The sequence below is a fragment of the Pseudochaenichthys georgianus genome, unplaced genomic scaffold, assembly GCF_902827115.2.
Source record: "Pseudochaenichthys georgianus unplaced genomic scaffold, fPseGeo1.2 scaffold_662_arrow_ctg1, whole genome shotgun sequence".
NCBI classification, from domain to species: domain Eukaryota; kingdom Metazoa; phylum Chordata; class Actinopteri; order Perciformes; family Channichthyidae; genus Pseudochaenichthys; species Pseudochaenichthys georgianus.
Window position 1 is genome coordinate 83,953 of NW_027263216.1, and position 26,134 is coordinate 110,086.

The 26,134-nt window shown below is 49.2% G+C and overlaps 2 protein-coding genes across 5 annotated transcripts; both read left to right on the forward strand.

Annotated features, from left to right (window-relative positions):
• Window positions 1–1,981: 1,981 nt before the first annotated feature.
• Window positions 1,982–8,462, forward strand: LOC117443702 (uncharacterized). Of its 4 annotated transcripts, none has more exons than XM_071202645.1 (8): window positions 1,982–2,033; window positions 2,294–2,404; window positions 3,484–3,525; window positions 3,603–3,992; window positions 4,588–4,704; window positions 7,572–7,662; window positions 7,775–8,001; window positions 8,119–8,462. In XM_071202645.1, exons 3-7 carry the CDS (start codon window positions 3,486–3,488, stop codon window positions 7,959–7,961), a joined length of 825 nt encoding a protein of 274 aa, XP_071058746.1. In that variant the 5' UTR covers window positions 1,982–2,033; window positions 2,294–2,404; window positions 3,484–3,485; the 3' UTR covers window positions 7,962–8,001; window positions 8,119–8,462. The 4 variants fall into 4 exon arrangements, with proteins under 4 accessions (XP_071058746.1, XP_071058745.1, XP_071058747.1 ...); XM_071202644.1 differs by having other exon boundaries at window positions 1,996–2,158; XM_034079606.2 differs by lacking the exon at window positions 1,982–2,033 and adding an exon at window positions 2,093–2,158 and having other exon boundaries at window positions 2,276–2,404.
• Window positions 8,463–16,594: 8,132 nt separating this feature from the next.
• On the forward strand, window positions 16,595–18,994 carry LOC117443701 (kelch repeat and BTB domain-containing protein 13-like). Its single transcript, XM_034079605.1, has one exon. The coding sequence runs from the start codon at window positions 16,703–16,705 to the stop codon at window positions 18,161–18,163; it is 1,461 nt and encodes a 486-aa protein (XP_033935496.1). The 5' UTR covers window positions 16,595–16,702; the 3' UTR covers window positions 18,164–18,994.
• Window positions 18,995–26,134: the final 7,140 nt, after the last annotated feature.

Sequence of the window (26,134 nt, forward strand, 5' to 3'; positions counted from 1 at the left end):
TATATATCTTTTGCTCTCTTTACAATAAATAGTTAAACTTAGAAGTTGTCTGTCTTTTCTGGAATTCTGAACCCAACACTCACAGCACTGAAACAGCTCTGGTCAGGGTTCTAAATGACCTGCTGATGGCGGCTGAATCTGGTTCTCCAAGCCTACTCATCTTGCTGGACTTAAGTGCAGCATTTGACACCGTTGACCATTGCATCATGTGTCGGCGCCTCCAGGAAGTGAGAATCGCTGGCAAGGCTCTGGACTTTTTCCACTCGTACCTCACAGGAAGACAGGAATATGTCCGTCTTGGAAAAAGCACCTCCGACATACACTGTGTCACCTCTGTTGTACCCCAAGGGTCAGTCCTTGGGCCACTGCTCTTTTTAATTTACATGTTGCCCCTGGGACAAATACTGAGGAACCATAGCATCAGCTTCCACACATATGCTGATGACACACAGATTTATTTCCAAACTGCCCCGGATAAACATCTGGCACTTTCAAATGTCTCAAGATGCCTGGAACACATACACCACTGGATGAGCAACAACTCCCTCCAACTGAATAGCAGCAAATCAGAGGCCATTCTGATTGGAACACCACATCAAACACAAACAACTGATATCCCTCATATCAGCATCAATGGCCACTCCATTCCCCTCTCCCCACTTGTAATGAGCCTCGGTGTGAAACTGGACTCATCCCTTTGATTCCAAGCACACATAAAGACGGTCTGCCAAGCCTCATACTACCACCTGAGGAACATCTCCAAAATGTGACACTCCCTCACCAAACCGGACGCAGAAAAACTGGTCCATGCCTTCATCACCTCTCGCATTGACTACTGCGATTCTCTGCTTGCAGGCATTCCAGCAAAAAAACATTCTAGACTACAATATGTACAAAACGGTGCCGCCCGGATACTCACAAAAACACGCAAATCAGAGCACATCCCCCGACCCTTCACTCACTCCACTGGCTCCCTGCAACACACCGGATCAACTACAGAGTCCTCATAATGCTCTTCAACGCCATCAACCACACTGACTGGCCCCCCCTACCTACAGGAACTGCTAACCAGAAAACATTCCCATAGCTCACGCACACTCAGGTCAGACAGCTCCAACCTCCTGGCTGTTCCGCGGACAAAACTGGTCACCATGGGAAACCGTGCTTTCTCCTCCCTGGGTCCACGTCTGTGGAATCAGCTTCCAGAGAACATACGGACCTCGGCATCACTCTCAGTTTTTAGGAAATGCCTCAAGACCCACCTGTTCCACACTGCATTTTACTGACTGTCCTTTACTTTATTTATTTTTAAACCTCTTATGCTCTTAACCTTTTTATATTGCCATATTTGATCCAATATGCTCCTTTAGATATCTTTTTACTTGTTTTTCCTTATAGCTTTGTGAAGCACCTTGAGATGACGTTTGTCTTTAAAGTGTGCTATATAAGTCAAATGTATTGTGCAGTAAAGACAAGAGGAACGTTTGACATTATGAAAGTGAATAGCTTTGTTCTCTCAATGAAAAGGTTCAAACGGTCTTTTGGGGGAGTGGAGGTGTCTTTGAAGCTGTTCAGTGTTAAAGATGTGTTTATGATGTATTGTGAATAAAGTTTTGTCTATATTGTACACATCAGATCTATAATAAGATTCTTCATAATTGTTTACTGTTAGCATTTCTTACGCCTGCACTGTATATTATGTAACACTGATTTCCTAATATCTGCACTGCCTACTGTGACTGCCGAGTGTCACACTGTGCATTACACACTATGCGCTGTATATTCCCCTTACTTCGTCTTCTATATGCATTCAGTAGTATTTACTGTGATTCTGAACTCTGTGCTTCTGTTTGGATGCATTCGGTTCTCTTATCTGAACAGACGCAAACATCAGTGACACGGAGGTCATTTACCTCTCCGCACCTCTGCTATAAAAGTTAAACGAGTCACACTTTTATTTTGTAAAGTGTTCACCCCCGTTTCCTGCCTGTTTGCTTTCTGTCGGTTTCCCTCTCTGATTACCTGTTCACCTGGTACCTATGTGTTTTCTCCTCCCTCCTCACCTGTCTCGTGTTTATGTGATTAGTCCTGGGTGTATTTAAGTTCTGTGTTTTCTGTCTCTCTTTGTCGGGTTGTCTTGTGATTTGGCTTGTCCTCGGTGAGTGTTCTGTTCTGTATTTGTCAGCATAGCCTTGGAATAAAGGAATTATTTGTACGTTAATCTGCATTTGGGTCCTACCTGCTTCACACACCGTAACACTACATGCTTTTAAAGGCAGTTTGTCACGTGCAGGGTTGCAGGCCCCTCCCTGTGAACTTTGGAAAGAGTGTCGTCCTTCATCGTTGTGTTTCCTAAACACTCTGGTATTCCCTCCACATCTCAGCCAGACAGAACATCCTAGAAGTGAGTACACACTAATAACCCCTCTAGTAGTATATGTACAACATGAGACAGTTGAATAGTATTAACTTTGGCCTTCTGACTCATGTTTTTGTACGTTTTTTGTATAATCAGGAGATTTTCGGGGAGGGTCTTTTACTCACAGCGTGTAAAACTTGTGCTACCTGTGTGGGGTCATGTGATTTACTGACGCATGCTTCACTCTCTCCCCATGGTGTGCGCTCTGCTAGTTTATAACGCTAGTTAGTGGAGTGCTGTTGCACTGTAGAGGATGGTATGAATCAGGACAGCATTCTGGTCGCAAGGCGTACACAGTATGTTCTTACATATTAGAATATAATAATAATCATGTATTATTGTACATTGTATGGGGGCATTTGTATTAAGATAAGATGAACCTTTATTGATCCCTTGGGGGATATTTAGTTTAGTATATTCATCTTTAAATATACACACGGTACAGTACACATACCGGTGCCAGATCGGAGAGGCACCGGGGAGCAGTTGGCGGTTGGATGCCTTGCTCCAGGGCGTCTCGGCAGTGCCCAGGAGGTGGATTGGCACCTCTCCAGTGATGTTATACTCAAGCCGGAGCTTTAATCACGTGCTGTAGGAAGTGAACATGTGGTCACCCTGCACCACTCACTCGTTAGTTATAGCACATTCATATCTGATCTTGTTTCCTGAGTTTTTATTCAGATTATATTTGATTGAAAAAACAACTGCTGTACAAGTTTCAAAACTCTTTACAAAAATGTAAAGCATCTTTAATATTTGACACATAACAACATTGTTTTTTGCTTTGGAAGGTTCCGTTTATGAACATGTATGTGAACTATATCAGTGAATATGAAATGTGCGTAGCAGAGGTAAACATTGCAACAACATGTATGATATTGACCAAACAGAGGACACTAACATGAAGTATGGATTTATGAAGTATAAAGTCATGAACTGTACGTTTAACAAAAGAAACGGTTATAGAGAACACATCGTGCTCAGGTTCATCCCTGTTGACTCTGACCTGATCGCCATGTGAAAGTGAATGTTGTGATAACTGATAACAATGCTTTCCTCTGTAGATATGTTTGAGGCCGGGGTCTTACTGTTCCTTCCCCTGTTGGGTAAGCTCCTACCACATTCAGACACATTGAAAGGTTATATTTACAACAAAGAATCTAACCATGTGATTGTCACACAGCTGCAGGGGCGAGGGGCTTCATGGTCCACAACATGCAGCGCAGCCTGTGTCTGGAGGAGACCCCCGCCACAGGGGAGGTCCTGCTAAAGAGCTGCAGCCTGGACTCAGAGTCTCAGCAGTGGGCCTGGGTGGACCAGGGCCTGCTGATGTGTGTCCCATCATCCAGGTGTCTGTCGGCCCTGCAGACGGAGCCCGTCCACACGGGGCCCTGCTGGGGGCCGGGGGTGGATGTGAGGGGGTTAATGTGGGACTGTGACAGGGGCAGGTTGATCAGCAGGAACTCCTCCATGCTGCTGTCAGTGGATGGCGGGCGTCTGACTCTCGCACATGACAGCAAACACTCCAAATGGAGATCTCTGGACGAGGGGGACATCTGCCACGAAAGACTCAGTGAGTCGGCGAGGACGAAAGCAGGCCTGTGCTGAGTCCACATCCAGGAGTCATGTGTACATCAATATCCATCTCTCTTTTAGAGTGTGTTGGTCTCTGCCTACACGAGGTCCAGCTCTCTCTCTGAGTGTCTGGTGCTGCAGAGCCTGTTTACAGCGTTCTCACTACTCATCTTGCTGCTGCTGGAAACTGAGCTGAGCAGTAGGGAGGCACATGTCCAGTTGCGAGCTGTTATGTGCTGCATGTGCTTCATATTGTGAGCATGTTGTGTTTACAGCGTGTGCTGCTGCCCCCATGTGGCTACCATTAGGTGTTGCAGCTTTCAAAGTGGCCAATGGCAGTTTCTCTAATGTCCCTGCCATGTATTAGTTAAAACAAACATCTGGTAAATTAGTTATAGGAAATGAAAATGGTCATTTAAAATTAGAATTGCTGAAAAATAAATGTGGTATACGATTGCATTTGGACAACTGGTAAAACATAATACTGTGTGACCTTTTACAACAATCGTGCATTGACTTTTGGAGACGTTATTATCATTTACGTTTGATTATGGGTTTGTATTTTATGTGTCATGCGATATGTGTCTCTGCAGGATCCAAGAGGGCGTCTAAACATCCAGAAGAGTTTGAGTTAGCGTCAGAGGAGCAGAGCAGCGACATGACGGAGGAACAGAGAGCATACCTGCGCTGGTTCTATCGCACACAGGACCGTAAGTACTGCTGCTGCTGCTGCTGCTCAAATACTTCATCTCATAGACATGTTGTCAGAAATCCTTCTCATCACAGAAAAAGGATAAGGCCAGTTTGCCAAGGGGGATCTGAAGTTCCTGACAACTCAGCCTCCAGGTTCATGATAAGAGAGAGGTGAATTAGAGTGAAGAGAAGGGCTTAGAAAGGAGACTGGCTTGACTCATGGTTATCTTTAATGGCTAGCATTGCTTCTTTACTAGTAGAGGTGTTGCATTTTCAATACATCAATCACTCACTGGAGGTTTAATCAGACACAATTGATAAGATGCCATGATGGCCTCCTGCAGGGGAAAATAAGTTATTTATATATATATTAGGGCTGTCAAACGATTAACATTTTTAATCGGATTAATCACAGCTTAAAAATTAATTAATCATGATTAATCACCATTCGAACTATGTCCAAAATATGCCATTTCTTTATGTATATTGTCGTGGGAATGGAAAGATAAATGAAAGAAGGCGGATATATCAATTTAACATACAGTATATATATAGGCGCATTCACACTGCGGTACTTTTCCCACAAAGGTTCATGCGAACTTAGTTCATGATCGCGTTCACACCAAAAAGAGCCGGTACTAAAAGTAGTTCATGCGAACCTTTTTACCCGCTCGAAAGTCCCTGCTAGAGAGCAGGGACTTTCGAGCGGCTCTTTTTTGAGAAAAGAGCTATGTTTCTGATTGGCTGGGCGGATTGCAAACCACGCCCCGTAAAACTCCCAAAGAGTTTTGTGAAGCCGCCATTTTATTATCCTCGCATTAGCATTATTAGCATTAGCATTATTAGCATTAGCCCAGCGCAGAAACGCAGAGAGACTAACTTATGGCAACACAAAATAAAACATGGGAGATGAGGAGATGAGGAGGTGTCGGCATTCTGGCGATTTACTCGGAAGGCTTCAGTAGAAGCTGCTGGGACTCCCAGCAGCTTCTACTGAAGCCAGTCCCCAACTCCGGGGACTTCCGGCCGGGGACTTTGGGCGGCAGTATACGCCGTGAAGTGGGTTGCGGCCTGCCAGTAAACCCAAAGCAGAAGAAGAAGAAGTGACGTCAGCGGCTTCATTTGCCTAATCCTCCCCCAGGGACTTGTTCTGGTGTGAACGCGATCTGTACTTAGTTCATGCGAACTAAAGAGTTCGCATGAACTAAGCTCGCATGAACCTTTGTGGGAAAAGTACCGCAGTGTGAATGCGCCTAGTGTTTATTATAACATTTGTCTGCGTGTCAAAATGAAAGACAACCCACACACCTATCAATCATCAAACCGTGGGGTCTTAATTCATTACGTGTTGATTTCTATCAACGGGGGAGTACTTCAGGAAAGTTGACAGAGGGGGGGGGGCTAGTGGAGTACTTCGTGACCACAGAGTGTGAACGTTGTGATCAGCTGTTTTAGCGCAGTTCTCCAGTGAAGGGGGGGAGTCTCCCTCCGCAGCCGGTTGGCGTAGTTTTAGCACAGTTCCGTTGTACAGACGTTAACAGCAGCCTGTCTGTGCACACGGAGACCGACTCTATCGTCCGGTGATCTAACCGCCTTCTGGAAAAGCTTCACAAGCACGTCGGTACGCAAATGCGCTTTGTGACACAAGTGACGGTACGCATTTCAGATGACCACATACCCTGCGTACCAGTTATGTGCACCCCTGTACTACAGCAAAAGTATTCTCCGCTTCCTGCAACAACACCACGCCGTTATCAAAGATGTTCTATTGAGAAGACGATCACTACGTGACAAAAGTTTTCAAACCGTGGCTACTGAAATCAATCTTACTAACTGCTGTCTGTGCAATTTACTCCGAGTTGGCAGACTTTATTTTGCTTACTTTAACATCATGTCTCATGGTGGGGCTAAGCCATTTCTTGGTATGGGTGCAGCCTACCCCAGCCATACCCTGGCGCTGCCACTGGTGGCACGTATGGGGCGGGCCATTCTGCACATGCGTTAAATGCGTTAAATATTTTAACGCAATTAATTAAAAAAATTAATTACCGCCGTTAACGCGATAATTTTGACAGCACTAATATATATATGTGCTTCAGTCGCTGTATAAACAGATACACATGAAGTTAAACTAATCTTACTGGTTACATGCTTCCTTAACAGTGGCTGGAGGCCTGAACCGAAGTCTCCACAGTCTTGATCAATCTGAACACAAAAAACCCAAACTAGACCAGCCTGGAGAAGTTCTCCTTCTGTTCAAAGTACACAGCACTTTTTAACACCTTAGGCATCGCTGGGAAAAGTGAACTCTTAGACTGAGTCCTGATTACTGGTCAGGTAGATCTCTAATGTTCAGCAGAGCAACAGTGAAGTGAAGCTGAACATCTGTTGGAAAACCCAACATTTAGGAAACATCGTAAAGGAACAGTTTCAATAGTTGAGCCTTATTTCAAACAATAGCCTTATTTGCTATTGGGCACAGCAAAAGCATGGAGGGCCATTATCTCACACCCAGCACACCAGAGACCATTTGAAACGCTTGCATCTCAAAAAAGTGTTCAGACAAAAGGAACATTAAGGTTCAAGGCTTGTATTGTCATTTGTACATGTGTCGTTATGACGATGAAATGCTTAGGTCACAGGCTCCTCCCACAGTGCAACGCAATAACACAGATCACTAGAAGCACGATGCTTTAGAAAGTGCTGCTGAAGGCATTCTGTCATCAGACTGCATCTCTTTAAACACAGAATGTATTAGCCGTGTAGAAACTTAACAAAACGAGTGTGAGGAAAAGGTCGCAGAAGAACGTCAACAGATCACGAGTTGGGAGGGAGAACGTGTTGAGATGTGTGTCATATCAGTGCCGTCTGCTTCCTGTTGCAGCAACCATATGGACGTTTGTGCTGCTGGGACTGGCCTTCGTCTGCCTTCTTGTTGGCTTTCTGCTGCTGGGAATGGGGGCCATGGCCAACAAGTAGGACCTGAAGTCACACGATGACACTGCCAATGCAATGCATGTTGGGAAATGAATAGTTTTGATGGTTTAAAGGCTGTTCATCGTCAGTCTCCTGTTCTTTTCCCCTCAGGAGCCGTAGGAAAGATTGCGAAGTACAAGGCAGCAGCTGCTGGGACTCAGAGGAGCGAGGAGCTGGAGACCATCGTCCCCCTCAGAGAAGACCATCGTCCCCACCCAACGGGGAGGCGAGCGAGCTCAAAAGCAGGGCACATCATGGTCACATGGAAAGACGGGAACATCTCCTCCTTGTACTCTGATCCTGTAGCAGAGCAGGGGAAACAGGAAGTGGATCAGCAGGTGAAACAGGAAGTGGTTCAGGACCACAGTGAAACAGGAAGTGGTTCAGGACCACAGTGAAACAGGAAGTGGTTCAGGAACAGGGGTCAGGAGGAGAACAGGAAGAGGGGTCAGGAGGAGAAACAGGAAGAGGGTCAGGAGGAGAAACAGGAAGAGGGTCAGTGAGGAGAAACAGGAAGAGGGTCAGGAGGAGAAACAGGAAGTGGGTCAGGAAGAGGGTCAGGAGGAGAAAACAGGAAGTGGCAGCTGCTGAGGCAGTGATGACGATCCAAAAGCAGGTGTGAGATTACCATGCTGCTCAGGAGAGGTTATAAAGACAGCTTTCATCAGGCTAACTTTAACAGACCTCTAATACTCTGAAGTTAAAGCAATACTAAGATAATATAATCTTTTATGTATCATTTTCTATACATCATATATGTTTCCATCAAATAAAAAAATAAAATAAAGCAGTAATCGTCTCAACACGCATTTTCTTTGTTGCTAACAGTCAGATTGTGATATCTCTGATGTCTGTGTGGTGGATGTGAAGGATGAGTGCCCACAGGCGTTATCGTAGCTATGCTAAGTGGTTAGTGTGCAAAGAGGATTAGCGTAGTTTAACATCAAGACCTGTCAGGCTCTTCAAATTAGACTTATGAATGCTTTTGTTGAATCGGTCGACAAGTATACATTTTAGACCCACAAGCAGACAGTGATGTCACAGAGCCGATCTGAACATACAACCACAACGTGTTTCACTTCTGTTTGAATACAGACTCAACTATTCAGATACGAGTCTTCATTGGGCTCTCCGTCTCAAGCTAAGCTAGCTAAGCTAACTTCCTGAATTTAACAAACAGCTGCAACACTGCTCATATCTCCTTTTCCCAGCTGGTTTAATTGGGTTCTCTCTGCCCCCCCCCCGCCCCCCCCCCCCCCCCCCCCCCCCCAGGTAAAACGACTGACGTGGATGGAAATGAGTACAATCCCTGTTTAGGTTATAACAGCGTAGAGGACTATACCACATTGAATTGTGTCACATTCATACATCAACACATTAGTGGGTTAAAGTGCTGCTTTCTGATGACTCATTGAATGTGTCGCTTCTTATCTCTGAGGTAATGGACGATAAGCTGATCCCGTTTCCTGAATGCTGTGTGGTGATTGGCTCCATGGCGACAGGTGACTTGATTCAATGCTGCCGTGAAGACAGCAGATCTTTAACAAGCCTAAACGTTCCTCCCACTCTCCACAGATATAATGATACTGTTTCTACAGATTTTAATATATTTGTATGTTAATGTGTGTTGGTATAGAGCTTAAACAGTGTCAGTGATAGTACCATCGTCAATAAAAACAACTGTTGCACTGAAAACAACATTTGAACAGTAAAGGGAACATCAGCACAGAACATGTTTATGTTTTCACTTAAAGGTAGTAGGTAAGAATGGAGAAACCAGCTCGAGTGTGCTAGAATTGAAAGTACACAACCGAAACAAATCTGCCCTTCAGTCAGACTTCCTCACAGAGCCCCTCCCCCAACACGCACGAACGCGCACATGACCAATGAGGGCAATACGTTTGTGCACAGATGGAAGGCTGACAGGCAGGTAGGCCATCCAATCATCTGCCGCGGGCCGAGGCAGATGATTGGTCGTGCTTTTTACAGCGCCACGGCTTCCACAGATGAAATGTTTGTATATTGTCAAGCATTGAATGTATTCATTGCTATCGGATGTTAAGAGCATCCCATGGAATATAACTAAGTGTTTCTGAAGTGAATGACCTACCCCAACCTTTAATCCACTGAAAATAAAACTCAGAATGCAAAAAAACCTCTCTTTTGTCTGATGTCTTTCAGATTGTTATGTCACTTAAGTTCTAAAGGACAGTTTTGGTTCATTTGGAGGTGAGGTCTGCGATCGATGAATAAGCACGTTATACCCTCGACCACAACAGCATTACCGGCTTCACAGGAAAAGAAAGTGAACCGTGTGATGGCAGCTTCCAGTGTGTCCACACTTCTGAGGAACAATACTGTCTCACGTTCTGTTGTTCTGATGAGTTGTTCAGTTGTGCTGAATTGTCCGGTGTAGGAGGCCCTCCATATGATTCTCATCATGTTCATTGAGTTGTTAAGTGGGACAGAGACACACAAGACACCATTAGTCAGCTGACCTAACAGCTAGGAGCTACTGAAGTCATCAGCACAAAGTGAGACAGTGTGTATAGAGATCTGTGCCCTGTACTACGAAGCCAGTTCAACAGACCCTGATATCTGAGTTATCTGGCTTAACTAACCCTAACTAACAAGATCTCGCAAAGTGGTCCTACGACGCTGGTTATCAACTCGGTGAATCAACCCAGGGTTTATTCTGGCCCCAATCCCAAACCACGCCTACAACCCTACCCAGGGACGTGGCATGAATGCCTTCAAGACAGAGAGAGAAGAGATCTGAAGGAGGCAGCTAAAAGGACTGAACTTTGCAGAGCTGGATAAAAGGTTGCCGGCAGGGCCGCTGCAGGTGAAGCACTGTGATTATGTCAAGACACCTACATAAGGTTGGAGAAAACGAATAACTCATTAAAACAAATATTGAAATCATTGAAAATGCAAAGCCTCTATTGTGCTGAGTGAAGTTTAATATGTCTCTGCCTGGGGCTAACCCCAAGCCTCAGGTCAGAGCGCATTGAGGCTTGGTGATCTCGTGAAGTATACTAGCTGTAGTGTAATACGGATGAGACGGCCAGATAACTGGTCCACAAAGGCTTTCCAACAGGTTGTAAATATTCTATACAAGTAGGCAACATATTTATTTTCCCATGAATGACTATATAACCTTCTCCAATCTAAAATGTAACTGACTGCACTAGTATTCAGTTGTCTTTGTATGTTTTTATAGTAGTAATAATTAAGTGTAATGTTACTTAATTTGATTCTAATAATTCTGTTTAAGAATACGAATATATGTAAAATGTTTCTTTTGGAGACAGCTCCATCTTTGAACTCCTTTATAGTGAAAAGGAGATCACAACAGTAATAATGCTTTCATTATTTGAACACTTAGCAACAATGCTTATAAAGAGCTCTAAAACATTCTCTTAATTGTATTTGATAGATGGTGAGCCTGAGACAAAACACAATGATGCCAGAGCAGTTCAGACTCAGAGAATGAAGAAAGGATAGAGACAGAATCTGAAAATAAGGAGAAAGAGACGGGAATGAGAATGACGAGATGGAAGGGGAGGATATGGAGATTGAGAGGGAAGAGATGGAGAATGAGGCAGTAACATCAGAGTCCACAAGAGTGAAAGCTCCTTCAGAATTAGTTTTTTGCTACAGCTACCAAACCCCACCAATCCAGCCCATGTTCAGAAGAACAATATCAAGTACAATGAGGCCTTCGTCAAATTTTCAAACTCAATTGGACCCTGTCGTCCTCTGGTCCAGTTCCCAACAAATCAAGATGGGCGGTCTTTTCAGGGCCACTGGTATGATGAAAACCCCTGGTTGGAGTATTCTCCACAAAATGATGCTATGTACTGCTTCAGCTGTCGCATTTTCTGAATGACGATAAGTACAAGAGTAGGTCTACATGGAAGTCTGGAGGCAGGTGGAGGCAGCTGGAGGCAGGTGGAGGCAAGGTGGGGCAGCTGGAGGCAGGTGAGGGCAACTGGAGGCAGGTGGAGGCAGGTGGAGGCATATGGAGGCAGGAGGAGGTGGAGGCAGGTGGAGGCATATGGAGGCAGGTGGAGGCAGGTGGAGGTGGAGGCAGGTGGAGGCAGGTGGAGGCAGGCAAAAGTAAGAATGATGGAGCACTGCTGCAGTGAATCGCACATGATTGGCATGATAAATATAAGATAAAGCCATTGGACATGGCTTTGGCAGTAGCAGATTTCAGATTCAGATTCAGATTCAACTTTATTGTCATTACATAGTACATGTAGGCCTACTAGTGACGAAATGTAAGTTTAGGCATCTGACCAGAAGTGCAAAATAGCAGTGCAGGAGTCTACATAATGAGAATAATTATACATGGATTTGCAAGCAGCAAAAGAAAGGGAGAGGCAGAAAAACAGAGATCATCTTCCGGTTAATAAAGATCACATTATATCTTGCAAGACAAGGCTTGGCTTTCAGGGGTGCCTTTTTCCAGTTTAGAGCAATAGCCCCGCTAAATGTCTGTGCACGTCCCTAACCCTACCCCTACACACTCGCCCTCCGCGACGGAGTGAACTCTGTGGAGTGACACTCGCAGCCCAACGAGGCTCCCTCCTGTCAGATGGAGAGAGTAAATACAGCGGCAAGCTTTGGGAAGGCCTCCCCTCTCTCCGGCAGAAACAGGAAGTGCCGTAAATGGGGCGAAGCCTGCGAGCACCAATGATACATTAACACGTGACGCACCTCGTCCCTCTTACAACCAACCAAACACATTCTCCTAAACATGCCGCTCTATTTAAGCTGCCAGGTCTTCCTGCCTCTGCCTCGCCAGGCTGCTGCAGCTGCTGCTGCTGCAGCCTCTGCCGCCATGCTGCTGCTGCTGCCGCCGCCGCCGCCGCTGCTGCCGCATTTTGCATGATAGGAGACCTTTAACATTTAGGGACATAATGTAAACACACTGAGATATTAAGTTGGTAGGAATAATTGAAACCAAGTATTTGGAATTAATTGAACTTTTTTTTTTTGCTTGGCGTAGTTTTGGCGCCGCCCTCTATATCTGCAAGCATTATTCTTACATAAAAAAAAAATTCGAACATAAGGGGAAATTAGTTAAAAATCTAAAGCGGTCGAAGAGCCTCGGCTTTAGGTGTTCACAGTCAGAACATGCTTGAGCGCTGTGCATTGATGGGTATCGGTCAAGTGTTTATAAAATTGAGCGTTGAGGAAAGAAAGGTTAGAGAACTATGAAGAGGCAAAAGCCATCCGGGGCGCAGTATAAAAAGAGAAGAAAAGAAGAAGAGAAACGTGCCAAGGTGAAAGGTATGCAATTCTGATTGTATTGTCAACATTAGCGACTGGATCATGTAATCATGCTAGTTAGCCAAGCCAACGTTAGCTAGCCAGCGTTTGTTATTGCCATTCAGTCGAAACTGTCACAGGCTATTTTCGTTGTGTCATGAAATAGAAATATTAGTAATAATAACAATGTTAGTTTTGGTGTAGCGAGCTAGCCAGTGTGGTGGAATGTTAGTTAGTTGGTAACGTTAGCTAACGTTAAGTTTACCTCAGAAAGCACATTGACTATCCGAGTCAAACCCTGTCATAATGTGCGCTAACGTTAGCTAACTAGCTCAGGGGTTCTGAACTCCAGTCCTCTTGAATGTTTTCGTTCCAACCCAGAACTAACACACCTGATTCAACTGTTCTAATAAGATAGGCATAGCTCTTGATTAGTTGAATCAGACCTGTCAGGCTGTCCAAATGCTTACTAACTAAATAATAGCTACATTTAACAAATGGAAATTATTCAATGTTGATAATACACATTTTGTTATATCATTTTAGATTCACTTTTAAAATATCTGGGACTGATTTTGAAGAGGCTGGAGGAGTTGCAGATTGCCTTTGATGACTGCAGAGGACAGTCATATGACAACGGCGCAAATATGAGAGGGAAGAACAAGGGAGTACAGGCCAGGCTACTGCAGTTGAACCCAAGAGCTTTGTTTGTGCCTTGTGGCTATGTAACTATTGTTAATAGTTCTATTGCTCGAAGTGGAGTCGAAAGAGATGAGTTTTCAGTCTGGAAGGTGTGTGAGCTTTCTGCTGTCCTGATGTCAATGGGAGCTCATTCCACCATCTTGGAGCCAGGACAGCAAACCCACGTGTTTCTGCTGATGGGAACTCGGGTCCCCCTCGCAGCGAGGGTGCAGCGAGTCGTTTGGCTGATGCAGAGCGAAGGGCACGTGCTGGGGTGCACGGTTTAACCATGTCCTGGATGTAGGAAGGGCCAGATCCATGCAGCATGGTACGCAAGTACCAGTGTCTTGAAGTGGATTCTAGCAGTTACCGGAAGCCAGTGGAGGGAGCGGAGGAGCGGCGTGGTGTGGGAACATTTAGGAAGGTTGAAGACCAGACGAGCCGCTGCATTCTGGATGAGCTGCAGAGGTCGGATGGCACATGCAGGTAGACCAGCCAGGAGGGAGTTGCAGTAGTCTAGGCGTGAGGTGACGAGAGCCTGGACCAGAACCTGCGTTGAACACCTTAAGCCATGGAGGGCAATCTGATTTGGATGAGAAGGAGCTGGCTCAAGAGTGGAACATTTACCTGACTTGCCATCAAAGAGCATGACAACTCTTGAGTTGTTGAAATTCATACACACAAAGCAGCTCACCGAAAATATATCCCAACTTGTGTATTGCTCTGCGGATCAGTGCAACGCTACCAGTAACAGCAGCTTCAGCCGAGAGGAGTTTTTCCAAATTAAAACTCTTGAAAACATTCCTGAGGTCAACCATGGCTCAAGAACGCCTCAGTGGTCTGGCTGTGATCAGTGTTAACCATGAGGTTGGTGGTCAGATTTCACATGATGATGTGATTGATGACTTTGCAGCGAGGAAGCCAGAAGGATTGCACTGTAGATGGAAACCAGTAGGAGCTAATATGTAGGCTAACCTTGTGTGATGATAGGGAGTGGAATGTAAATAGTTCTTGAGACAAAGTGAATTTGTAATTTTTATTTGTTTGTTTATTTAGCATATTATATTTTGATTATTTGACATGTGCAACATATTTTACAATACATAATTGTCTTTTAAAGCAAATTTGCACTTTATTTTCTTGTTTGTTATTGTTATTATTGTTTGTTAGCTAAGTTTTTTGTTTTAATTCTTTAGTGTGTACTTTACATTTCTTCTTAATTTTCTTTGAAAGAAAATGTGCACATTCTTTTATTGTTTGTTATTGTTATTATTATTATTATTGTTTGTTAGCTAAGTTGTTTATTTGTTTTAATTCTTTAGTGTGCACTTTAGTTTACATTTATTCTTAGCTCTTGTACTGTATAACTGTTAAGATTAGGGGTGTAACGGTATCCGTATTCGTCCCGTACCGTCGCGGTTCGGACGTCACGGTTCGGCACATGCAGTCACACGGCGAATACGCCTTTTTTTACGAGTGGGAAAAAAGTCTGTCACTCAGGGCAGTATTACACTATATATAATCCAGGGGGCGGTATTGCGCCTAAAAGCCAGCCGCCCGTAAATAACAAATGAAGAACAAGAACAAAACGAACACAATACTTGAAGAAGAAAAGTTAGTAGCTATGGCGAGTTCACACAACACTCAGGAGCTAGAAGACCCACCTGCTTCTTTTAAATCAGCTGTGTGGGAACATGTCGGGTTCCCTGTGGACTACAACAATGATGGGGTGCGAGTTGTGGATCGGACGAGGACGGTGTGTCGGCGTTGTTCGACAGCAGTGCGGTATGCTAGTGGTAACACGTCAAACATGCTCAGTCACATCCGAGTCAGTCTCAGTCCCCAGCGAGAGGGTTTCCTCGACGGCAGGTGCCATAGTTACCGCCAACAGATCTGCCCTCACTGCTGACAACGTAGACACACTCATCTTTCTGAAGAACAACTTGAAAGTAGAGTAAAGCTTGAGTATCTTTATTCAGGCATAATGGCCTCACACACTCACAAGGTAATTACACATGTTAGACATTGCTCCTAAAGGTACTGATTTTATTTTGTTTTATATTTATATAAATATTATTATTATTTATTTTTATATTTTGACATCAGGAGATGTTATACAGTTCTGTATTGCCTTTTATTGATTGTGATTGAAACACTTTCTTATTATTTATTTTAATATGTTCAAGACATTCTTTTTAGTTGTACAGCATATTTAACCTTTTAGTTTGACATCAGCCAATATAAATAATATGGCCATGACTGTGTGTGTTACTGTTTGTGGTTTGTTTTTAACTGTGTAATACAGTTAATGATTCCAAATGTTAGAGTTCCTTATTTTCATACCAAAACTTGCATTACTGTTACAAATAAATAACAGCAACAAAAAATTATGCATTTGGGACTTTTTTTTGCTTTTCCTTGTTGTACCGAACCCGTACCGAACCGTGACCCCCAAACCGAGGTATGGACCGAACCGTGACTTCTGTGAACCGTTACACCCCTAGTTAAGATGTTTTGATTTTGGGGGGGGGGGGGGGGGGGCGCAGTGGTGAAGCTCGCCTAGGGCACCAAATGTGCTAGGTCCGCCCCTGATAAGGAGCACTGTACAGCGAGGACATGACTTATAGCTTTCTCACTTTAATTAGTTGTCTTCTGTTTGCTGCTTTAAGCCCATTGGTGCTCCAGTACAGGCTGCAGGGCCACAGCAGAACTGTACTGTAGTAGCAGGACGATCCTGCGTGTCCTTCACTCACGTGCTCAGTGAAACAGTGGCATGCTCCCTATGTGTGCCAGAGAACAGCCTATTGTTACACTGTGACTCTTCCTGCTGCTCAAGGACAAATGTGCAGCTGTCCCACATACAAAAAGCAATATGACTCATCAGCACATTCACAGCTCCTCTTTCTCCTCTGGCAGCGTGTCATCATTATGTACTCGAGGTGTGCTATCTATAGTCTGTCCAGAGCCGCCTGTCAGCTCGCTGGGTCGGAGCTGCTCAGCCTCTCTGACCACCCACAGGCAGGCTTTCTTCTGTGTCAGAGCTCTCTTGTAGTGAGTGTGTGGCTCAGCTGGGATGTGATGAAGACCCACAGCAGGGAGGAGATGGAGTCCAGCAGCTGTCCAGCTCACTGTCTGAGGGTCAGTGTTTGTGACAGCTCCTTCGTTGTGGATAAGATCCTTCTGGCTGAGAAGTGTGAGTATTTCAGAGCCTTGTTCCAGTCCGGAATGAGAGAGTGCCAGCAGCAGCACCTCCAGCTGCAGGGGGTGGGCGCGCCAGGCTTCCTGCTCATGCTGAGGGTCCTTAGGGGGGAGCGCCCCCTGCTGAGCGCCGACCAGATCGTGGAGGCCATCGAGTGTACGGCTTTCCTGCAGGTGCCGGCTCTCACCGAGCACTTGATGAACACGGTGAACTCTGAGAACTGCCTGCTCATGTTCCACACAGCGTCCACATTCGGGGTGAGGGAGCTCGCCCACGGCTCCGCCCTGTTCATCAGAGACATGTACTCCGAGCTGGAGGAGGACCTGCACACCTTACCCGACTCGCTGGTGGAGTACATCCAGTCCCTGCTCCCCAGCAGCTACATGGCCGTGTGCAGCCACTCCCCGTGCACAGAGCAGCTGCAGGACCCCCAGAGGACCGTGAACTTCCTGGACGAGGACAGCAGGGAGTGGAAGGTGCTGACTCATCTCCCGGTGAGCACCAGCACCACCATGGCAGGCGTGGCAGTCCTAGACAACAAACTTTACATCATCGGGGGGGTGCATGATGTGAGCAAAAAGGTGGTGGAGAGTGGTTTCTGTTACAGCCCTGCAGAAAACACTTGGACCACCTTTTGCGGCCCCCAGACGCTGCGCTACAACCTGACTCTGATTGGACACCAGGGCTGCCTGTACGCCCTGGGAGGAGAGAACAACAGGAAGGCCCTGTCCTCTGTGGAGAGGTTCAGGGTGGAGACGGGGAACTGGGGGTTTGTCTCCCCCCTCCCTTGCCCGGCAGCCCAGGTGGTGTCTGCGGTAGCTATGAGCAGGATCTTCATCTGTCTGTGGAGAGGGAGGGGTGCCACAGACATACACGAGTACGTGTCGGAGCGCGACCAGTGGCTCCTGGTCACCACGCTCACCAGGGAGCACAGTTACGCTCTTTACATGGTGGCCCACAGGGATCATCTGTACGTGGTGCGCAATGGGCCCTGCGATGACTTCCTGCTGTGTGTGATGGACTGCTACAGCCTGAGCTCCGGCCAGTGGACGGCTGTGTGCGGTCACTACGGCAACAGCAAGGGCTCCCTGCTCACCGCTGTGGCGAGAGGAGACTCGGTGTTCACTCTGAGCCGCCACGTCACCACAGAGTACACCGTGGAGGAGCACCGGTGGAGAGTGGCGCGGGAGATGAAAGGGTTCGGTAGGATTGGATCCATATATACATTTCTGATGAAGCTTCCTAAAGCCACCGTCTGGCCTGTGGGAGGCTCTCCAGATGTGACCCAGCCCCTCAGAGCCTGTCCCAGAGTCTCCTCACAATGCTCAGACAGTAACTAATATACCGTCTGCTTTGGTTCTACAGTAACCCAACGAGAAAAGACTTCCACCACGGGGTAGAGATGGATGTCCTGCTGTGTCCTTCGCACAGTCATCATCCACTGATGGTCAACTCTTGAGTCCTAAACCCGGACATGAGCTGGAATATTGAAATGCCTGAAATAAGATCTGTGGTCGACACAAGATGGAGGAGGAGATTGGAGTTATGCTTTAATAACCAGCGATGACGACATGCTGTTATCAATCTGTGGGAAGCAGAGAGAGTAGAAAGAAAATCAAGGTTTCAATTTACAAAAAGAAAAAACACACACTGCCTCGCCTAATGTCTTTAATAAAGTAATCCCAAATACAAAGTACTCGGGTCGCATGAGAATACTTTCACATGTTCACATAATAAACACAGGACTGAAAGGGTGCAATATGGGATCATCTTCCTCATCATCATCCTCATCATCATCCTCATCATCGTCGTACACAGCATAATGCAGTGAATGTACTGTTGGCCAGGTCCAGATGGGTTATTCTGTGTGCGTATCAACTGGACTTGATATGTATTCCTGCGGCGGATCTTTGGTTCCAGTTGAGGTGTGGAGTGTGCAGACCTTCCGTCAGGCCACGCGCATCATCAGCTCCTCCAGGGCGCGCTCCCGGTGGTTGTCATGGACCAGCAGCACCTCTTTGATGGCGTTCTGCTGGAAGCCCATCTCGTGGAACTGACTCAGCAGGTGGAGGAACTCCTCGGCCTCCAGAGGGAGACAACATGTTGGTTTTTTATAGCATTTCATCGATACATCTTGCAGTGTGTGTGTGTGTGTGTGTCGTCCTCTGCAGGGCTTACCTTTGTCTCGGAGTTTTGAAACATCTCCAGAGCTTCTTCCACCAGACTCTTATCATAACCCAGCTGACACAGGTGGTCGCAGGCCAGCAGGTAGCTCAGGACCTGCACACACACACACACACACACACACACACACACACACACACACACACACACACACACACACACACACACACACACACACACACACACACACACACACACACACACACACACACACACACACACACACACACACACACACACACACACACACACACACACACACACACACACACACACACACACACACACACACACACACACACACACACACACACACACACACACACACGTTTTAACTATTTGAATTTAAACGTCAGCAAAGTATGGTGTTAGTTGTACTATTATACAGTACATATATTTATCATTAGATAATAATAATAAGTTAAGTAATGTAGTAACTATTAATGTTAAGCTTTATCATATCAAATAAATGGGATTATTATCATTATTAAATCTAACATATTATATTTTATTATATGATATACTATTTTGTACTATTAAATGATATTCTATTGTATTATTGATGATGTGTTTTTGTTGTAAAATGCATATAGCAATATGTTGGCAGCAAGCGTCTCCAGCGTGCCCCCCCCCTGCACGGCGGGGTCACGGCAAGCGTCTCCAGCGTGCCCCCCCCCTGCACGGCGGGGTCACGGCAAGCGTCTCCAGCGTGCCCCCCCCCTGCACGGCGGGGTCACGGCAAGCGTCTCCAGCGTGCCCCCCCCCTGCACGGCGGGGTCACGGCAAGCGTCTCCAGCGTGCCCCCCCCCTGCACGGCGGGGTCACGGCAAGCGTCTCCAGCGTGCCCCCCCCCTGCACGGCGGGGTCACGGCAAGCGTCTCCAGCGTGCCCCCCCCCTGCACGGCGGGGTCACGGCAAGCGTCTCCAGCGTGCCCCCCCCCTGCACGGCGGGGTCACGGCAAGCGTCTCCAGCGTGCCCCCCCCCTGCACGGCGGGGTCACGGCAAGCGTCTCCAGCGTGCCCCCCCCCTGCACGGCGGGGTCACGGCAAGCGTCTCCAGCGTGCCCCCCCCCCTGCACGGCGGGGTCACGGCAAGCGTCTCCAGCGTGCCCCCCCCCTGCACGGCGGGGTCACGGCAAGCGTCTCCAGCGTGCCCCCCCCTGCACGGCGGGGTCACGGCAAGCGTCTCCAGCGTGCCCCCCCCCCTGCACGGCGGGGTCACGGCAAGCGTCTCCAGCGTGCCCCCCCCCCCTGCACGGCGGGGTCACGGCAAGCGTCTCCAGCGTGCCCCCCCCCTGCACGGCGGGGTCACGGCAAGCGTCTCCAGCGTGCCCCCCCCCTGCACGGCGGGGTCACGGCAAGCGTCTCCAGCGTGCCCCCCCCCTGCACGGCGGGGTCACGGCAAGCGTCTCCAGCGTTCCCCCCCCCCCTGCACGGCGGGGTCACGGCAAGCGTCTCCAGCGTGCCCCCCCCCCTGCACGGCGGGGTCACGGCAAGCGTCTCCAGCGTGCCCCCCCCCTGCACGGCGGGGTCACGGCAAGCGTCTCCAGCGTGCCCCCCCCCTGCACGGCGGGGTCACGGCAAGCGTCTCCAGCGTGCCCCCCCCCTGCACGGCGGGGTCACGGGAAACACGGAGCACCACGGAGCTTCACAGGCCTAGTATACTGCGTTTTGGTTTCCTTCCCACGGCGACTGGCCACTCTTCAGCTATACAACATAACTGAAGATATTATCAGCCAATCACATTTCAGAAACTGCTGATTTTCACGCAAAATCATCTCTAGGGTTTACAGAGAATGGTCCAATTAGGGTAATCACCAAGTGAGCGGCAGCTCTCTGCGAGAAAAGGCCTTGTTGGTGCCAGAGGTCAGAGGAGAGAGGCCTTGTTGGTGCCAGAGGTCAGAGGAGAGAGGCCTTGTTGGTGCCAGAGGTCAGAGGAGAGAGGCCTTGTTGGTGCCAGAGGTCAGAGGAGAGATGCCTTGTTGGTGCCAGAGGTCAGAGGAGAGAGGCCTTGTTGGTGCCAGAGGTCAGAGCAGAGATGGCCTTGTTGGTGCCAGAGGTCAGAGGAGAGATGCCTTGTTGGTGCCAGAGGTCAGAGGAGAGATGCCTTGTTGGTGCCAGAGGTCAGAGGAGAGAGGCCTTGTTGGTGCCAGAGGTCAGAGGAGAGAGGCCTTGTTGGTGCCAGAGGTCAGAGGAGAGAGGCCTTGTTGGTGCCAGAGGTCAGAGGAGAGAGGCCTTGTTGGTGCCAGAGGTCAGAGGAGAGATGCCTTGTTGGTGCCAGAGGTCAGAGGAGAGAGGCCTTGTTGGTGCCAGAGGTCAGAGGAGAGAGGCCTTGTTGGTGCCAGAGGTCAGAGGAGAGATGCCTTGTTGGTGCCAGAGGTCAGAGGAGAGAGGCCTTGTTGGTGCCAGAGGTCAGAGGAGAGATGCCTTGTTGGTGCCAGAGGTCAGAGGAGAGATGCCTTGTTGGTGCCAGAGGTCAGAGGAGAGAGGCCTTGTTGGTGCCAGAGGTCAGAGGAGAGAGGCCTTGTTGGTGCCAGAGGTCAGAGGAGAGAGGCCGTGTTGGTGCCAGAGGTCAGAGGAGAGAAGGCCTTGTTGGTGCCAGAGGTCAGAGGAGAGAGGCCTTGTTGGTGCCAGAGGTCAGAGGAGAGAGGCCTTGTTGGTGCCAGAGGTCAGAGGAGAGAGGCCTTGTTGGTGCCAGAGGTCAGAGGAGAGAGGCCTTGTTGGTGCCAGAGGTCAGAGGAGAGAGGCCTTGTTGGTGCCAGAGGTCAGAGGAGAGAGGCCTTGTTGGTGCCAGAGGTCAGAGGAGAGAGGCCTTGTTGGTGCCAGAGGTCAGAGGAGAGAGGCCTTGTTGGTGCCAGAGGTCAGAGGAGAGAGGCCTTGTTGGTGCCAGAGGTCAGAGGAGAGAGGCCTTGTTGGTGCCAGAGGTCAGAGGAGAGAGGCCTTGTTGGTGCCAGAGGTCAGAGGAGAGAGGCCTTGTTGGTGCCAGAGGTCAGAGGAGAGAGGCCTTGTTGGTGCCAGAGGTCAGAGGAGAGAGGCCTTGTTGGTGCCAGAGGTCAGAGGAGAGAGGCCTTGTTGGTGCCAGAGGTCAGAGGAGAGAGGCCTTGTTGGTGCCAGAGGTCAGAGGAGAGAGGCCTTGTTGGTGCCAGAGGTCAGAGGAGAGAGGCCTTGTTGGTGCCAGAGGTCAGAGAGAGATGCCTTGTTGGTGCCAGAGGTCAGAGGAGAGAGGCCTTGTTGGTGCCAGAGGTCAGAGGAGAGAGGCCTTGTTGGTGCCAGAGGTCAGAGGAGAGAGGCCTTGTTGGTGCCAGAGGTCAGAGGAGAGATGCCTTGTTGGTGCCAGAGGTCAGAGGAGAGAGGCCTTGTTGGTGCCAGAGGTCAGAGGAGAGAGGCCTTGTTGGTGCCAGAGGTCAGAGGAGAGAGGCCTTGTTGGTGCCAGAGGTCAGAGGAGAGAGGCCTTGTTGGTGCCAGAGGTCAGAGGAGAGAGGCCTTGTTGGTGCCAGAGGTCAGAGGAGAGAGGCCTTGTTGGTGCCAGAGGTCAGAGGAGAGAGGCCTTGTTGGTGCCAGAGGTCAGAGGAGAGAGGCCTTGTTGGTGCCAGAGGTCAGAGGAGAGAGGCCTTGTTGGTGCCAGAGGTCAGAGGAGAGAGGCCTTGTTGGTGCCAGAGGTCAGAGGAGAGAGGCCTTGTTGGTGCCAGAGGTCAGAGCAGAGAGGCCTTGTTGGTGCCAGAGGTCAGAGGAGAGAGGCCTTGTTGGTGCCAGAGGTCAGAGGAGAGAGGCCTTGTTGGTGCCAGAGGTCAGAGGAGAGAGGCCTTGTTGGTGCCAGAGGTCAGAGGAGAGAGGCCTTGTTGGTGCCAGAGGTCAGAGGAGAGAGGCCTTGTTGGTGCCAGAGGTCAGAGGAGAGAGGCCTTGTTGGTGCCAGAGGTCAGAGGAGAGAGGCCTTGTTGGTGCCAGAGGTCAGAGGAGAGAGGCCTTGTTGGTGCCAGAGGTCAGAGGAGAGAGGCCTTGTTGGTGCCAGAGGTCAGAGGAGAGAGGCCTTGTTGGTGCCAGAGGTCAGAGGAGAGAGGCCTTGTTGGTGCCAGAGGTCAGAGGAGAGAGGCCTTGTTGGTGCCAGAGGTCAGAGGAGAGAGGCCTTGTTGGTGCCAGAGGTCAGAGGAGAGAGGCCTTGTTGGTGCCAGAGGTCAGAGGAGAGAGGCCTTGTTGGTGCCAGAGGTCAGAGGAGAGAGGCCTTGTTGGTGCCAGAGGTCAGAGGAGAGAGGCCTTGTTGGTGCCAGAGGTCAGAGGAGAGAGGCCTTGTTGGTGCCAGAGGTCAGAGGAGAGAGGCCTTGTTGGTGCCAGAGGTCAGAGGAGAGAGGCCTTGTTGGTGCCAGAGGTCAGAGGAGAGAGGCCTTGTTGGTGCCAGAGGTCAGAGGAGAGATGCCTTGTTGGTGCCAGAGGTCAGAGGAGAGAGGCCTTGTTGGTGCCAGAGGTCAGAGGAGAGAGGCCTTGTTGGTGCCAGAGGTCAGAGGAGAGAGGCCTTGTTGGTGCCAGAGGTCAGAGGAGAGATGCCTTGTTGGTGCCAGAGGTCAGAGGAGAGAGGCCTTGTTGGTGCCAGAGGTCAGAGGAGAGAGGCCTTGTTGGTGCCAGAGGTCAGAGGAGAGAGGCCTTGTTGGTGCCAGAGGTCAGAGGAGAGATGCCTTGTTGGTGCCAGAGGTCAGAGGAGAGAGGCCTTGTTGGTGCCAGAGGTCAGAGGAGAGAGGCCTTGTTGGTGCCAGAGGTCAGAGGAGAGAGGCCTTGTTGGTGCCAGAGGTCAGAGGAGAGAGGCCTTGTTGGTGCCAGAGGTCAGAGGAGAGAGGCCTTGTTGGTGCCAGAGGTCAGAGGAGAGAGGCCTTGTTGGTGCCAGAGGTCAGAGGAGAGAGGCCTTGTTGGTGCCAGAGGTCAGAGGAGAGAGGCCTTGTTGGTGCCAGAGGTCAGAGGAGAGATGCCTTGTTGGTGCCAGAGGTCAGAGGAGAGAGGCCTTGTTGGTGCCAGAGGTCAGAGGAGAGAGGCCTTGTTGGTGCCAGAGGTCAGAGCAGAGATGCCTTGTTGGTGCCAGAGGTCAGAGGAGAGAGGCCTTGTTGGTGCCAGAGGTCAGAGGAGAGAGGCCTTGTTGGTGCCAGAGGTCAGAGGAGAGAGGCCTTGTTGGTGCCAGAGGTCAGAGGAGAGAGGCCTTGTTGGTGCCAGAGGTCAGAGGAGAGATGCCTTGTTGGTGCCAGAGGTCAGAGGAGAGAGGCCTTGTTGGTGCCAGAGGTCAGAGGAGAGAGGCCTTGTTGGTGCCAGAGGTCAGAGGAGAGAGGCCTTGTTGGTGCCAGAGGTCAGAGGAGAGAGGCCTTGTTGGTGCCAGAGGTCAGAGGAGAGAGGCCTTGTTGGTGCCAGAGGTCAGAGCAGAGAGGCCTTGTGGTGCCAGAGGTCAGAGGAGAGAGGCCTTGTTGGTGCCAGAGGTCAGAGGAGAGAGGCCTTGTTGGTGCCAGAGGTCAGAGGAGAGAGGCCTTGTTGGTGCCAGAGGTCAGAGGAGAAGAGGCCTTGTTGGTGCCAGAGGTCAGAGGAGAGAGGCCTTGTTGGTGCCAGAGGTCAGAGGAGAGATGCTTTGTTGGTGCCAGAGGTCAGAGGAGAGAGGCCTTGTTGGTGCCAGAGGTCAGAGCAGAGAGGCCTTGTTGGTGCCAGAGGTCAGAGGAGAGAGGCCTTGTTGGTGCCAGAGGTCAGAGGAGAGAGGCCTTGTTGGTGCCAGAGGTCAGAGGAGAGAGGCCTTGTTGGTGCCAGAGGTCAGAGGAGAGAGGCCTTGTTGGTGCCAGAGGTCAGAGGAGAGAGGCCTTGTTGGTGCCAGAGGTCGGAGGAGAGAGGCCTTGTTGGTGCCAGAGGTCAGAGGAGAGAGGCCTTGTTGGTGCCAGAGGTCAGAGGAGAGAGGCCTTGTTGGTGCCAGAGGTCAGAGGAGAGAGGCCAGACTGGTTCAAGGTAACAAGGCAACAGTTACTCAAATAACCACTGGTTACAGCCAAGGTATGCAGAAGACCACCTCTGAACCACAACACGACATTCGGACGGTGGGTCAGAATGTGGCGCACAAACATGAGCATGGACCCGTCCGGCCTTGGATCAGGGGTTCAGGCGGTGGGGGTTAATAGTTTGGGGGATAGTCTCTTGGCTTACTTTGGGCTCCTTAGCACCAATTGATCTTCGTCTCAACACCACAGCCTCCCTGAGATGTGTTGCTGAGCGTGTCCATCCCTTTATGACCACAGTGGACCTCTGGCTCCTCCTGCAGGACCACACGCCGTGTCTCAAGGCTCAAATCATCTCCAGCTGGTTTATTTAACATGACGATGCGTTCACTCAAATGGCCTCCAGTCACCAGCTCTCAATCCCGTCTCTGAGGAATGTTCCAGCACCTTGTCGAGTCAAAGGGGGTCCAACCCGGTGCCAGCCAGGTGAACCTAATAAAGTGGTCGGTATGTAGAAGGTGTATACTGTATACATATAGAAATAAATATAGATAACATCTGAGTTATTGTATGTGCAGTGATGGCAGGCTCTGCATGTCTGATTGGACAACACAGTTAATACGGAGGTCACAGGTCAAACTGTTACTGTTGGCCACTCGTGAGGCTAAACCCGTGATGAAACCCACTCTACATGCAGAGTGGCTGCACACATTCAGCTCGTCATTGCCTCTATACTCACAGCTGTTTAATGCTAACGGCTAACGGCTAATGTCTAAACATCGACTGACACATCAAAACAGTACTGAGCTGGATTCAATGATGCTGCTCCTTTCACTGGAGAGCAGAAGCTGTTATATATAATACAGATGTATAGCCAAGGGACAACCTTTGGGTTGACTGACCCCCTAAACGCACCAGGAGCGCCTGCGCCACGCTACGGCCGCGCCGGTCGTAAGGATCGCGGCCACTCTAGTCAAAGGGTGCTGTTCCACCACACGCGCCGCGTTACGGCTCAGACGCGTCCCAGAAGCGGCTCGGCGCAGCGCTTCTCGAAAATTAGGATGATCCTATTTTGCCGCGGCGCAGCCGTAAGGTCGGGCAGGCAGCCCCCCCCTCGCAGGAAGTGGGAAGGTGAGCATCCGGGCCATCCCGCATATATACTAATTTAGCAGACCCCCT

Bases quoted from the DNA above. Each gene is read 5' to 3' on its own strand.
- LOC117443702 (XM_071202645.1), top strand. From the start codon at position 3,486: ATGTTTGAGGCCGGGGTCTTACTGTTCCTTCCCCTGTTGG. The intron at 3,993-4,587 runs GTGAGTCGGCGA...GTGTCTCTGCAG, and splicing joins CATCTGCCACGAAAGACTCA to GATCCAAGAGGGCGTCTAAA. The intron at 4,705-7,571 runs GTAAGTACTGCT...TTCCTGTTGCAG, and splicing joins GTTCTATCGCACACAGGACC to CAACCATATGGACGTTTGTG.
- LOC117443701 (XM_034079605.1), top strand. From the start codon at position 16,703: ATGAAGACCCACAGCAGGGAGGAGATGGAGTCCAGCAGCTGTCCAGCT.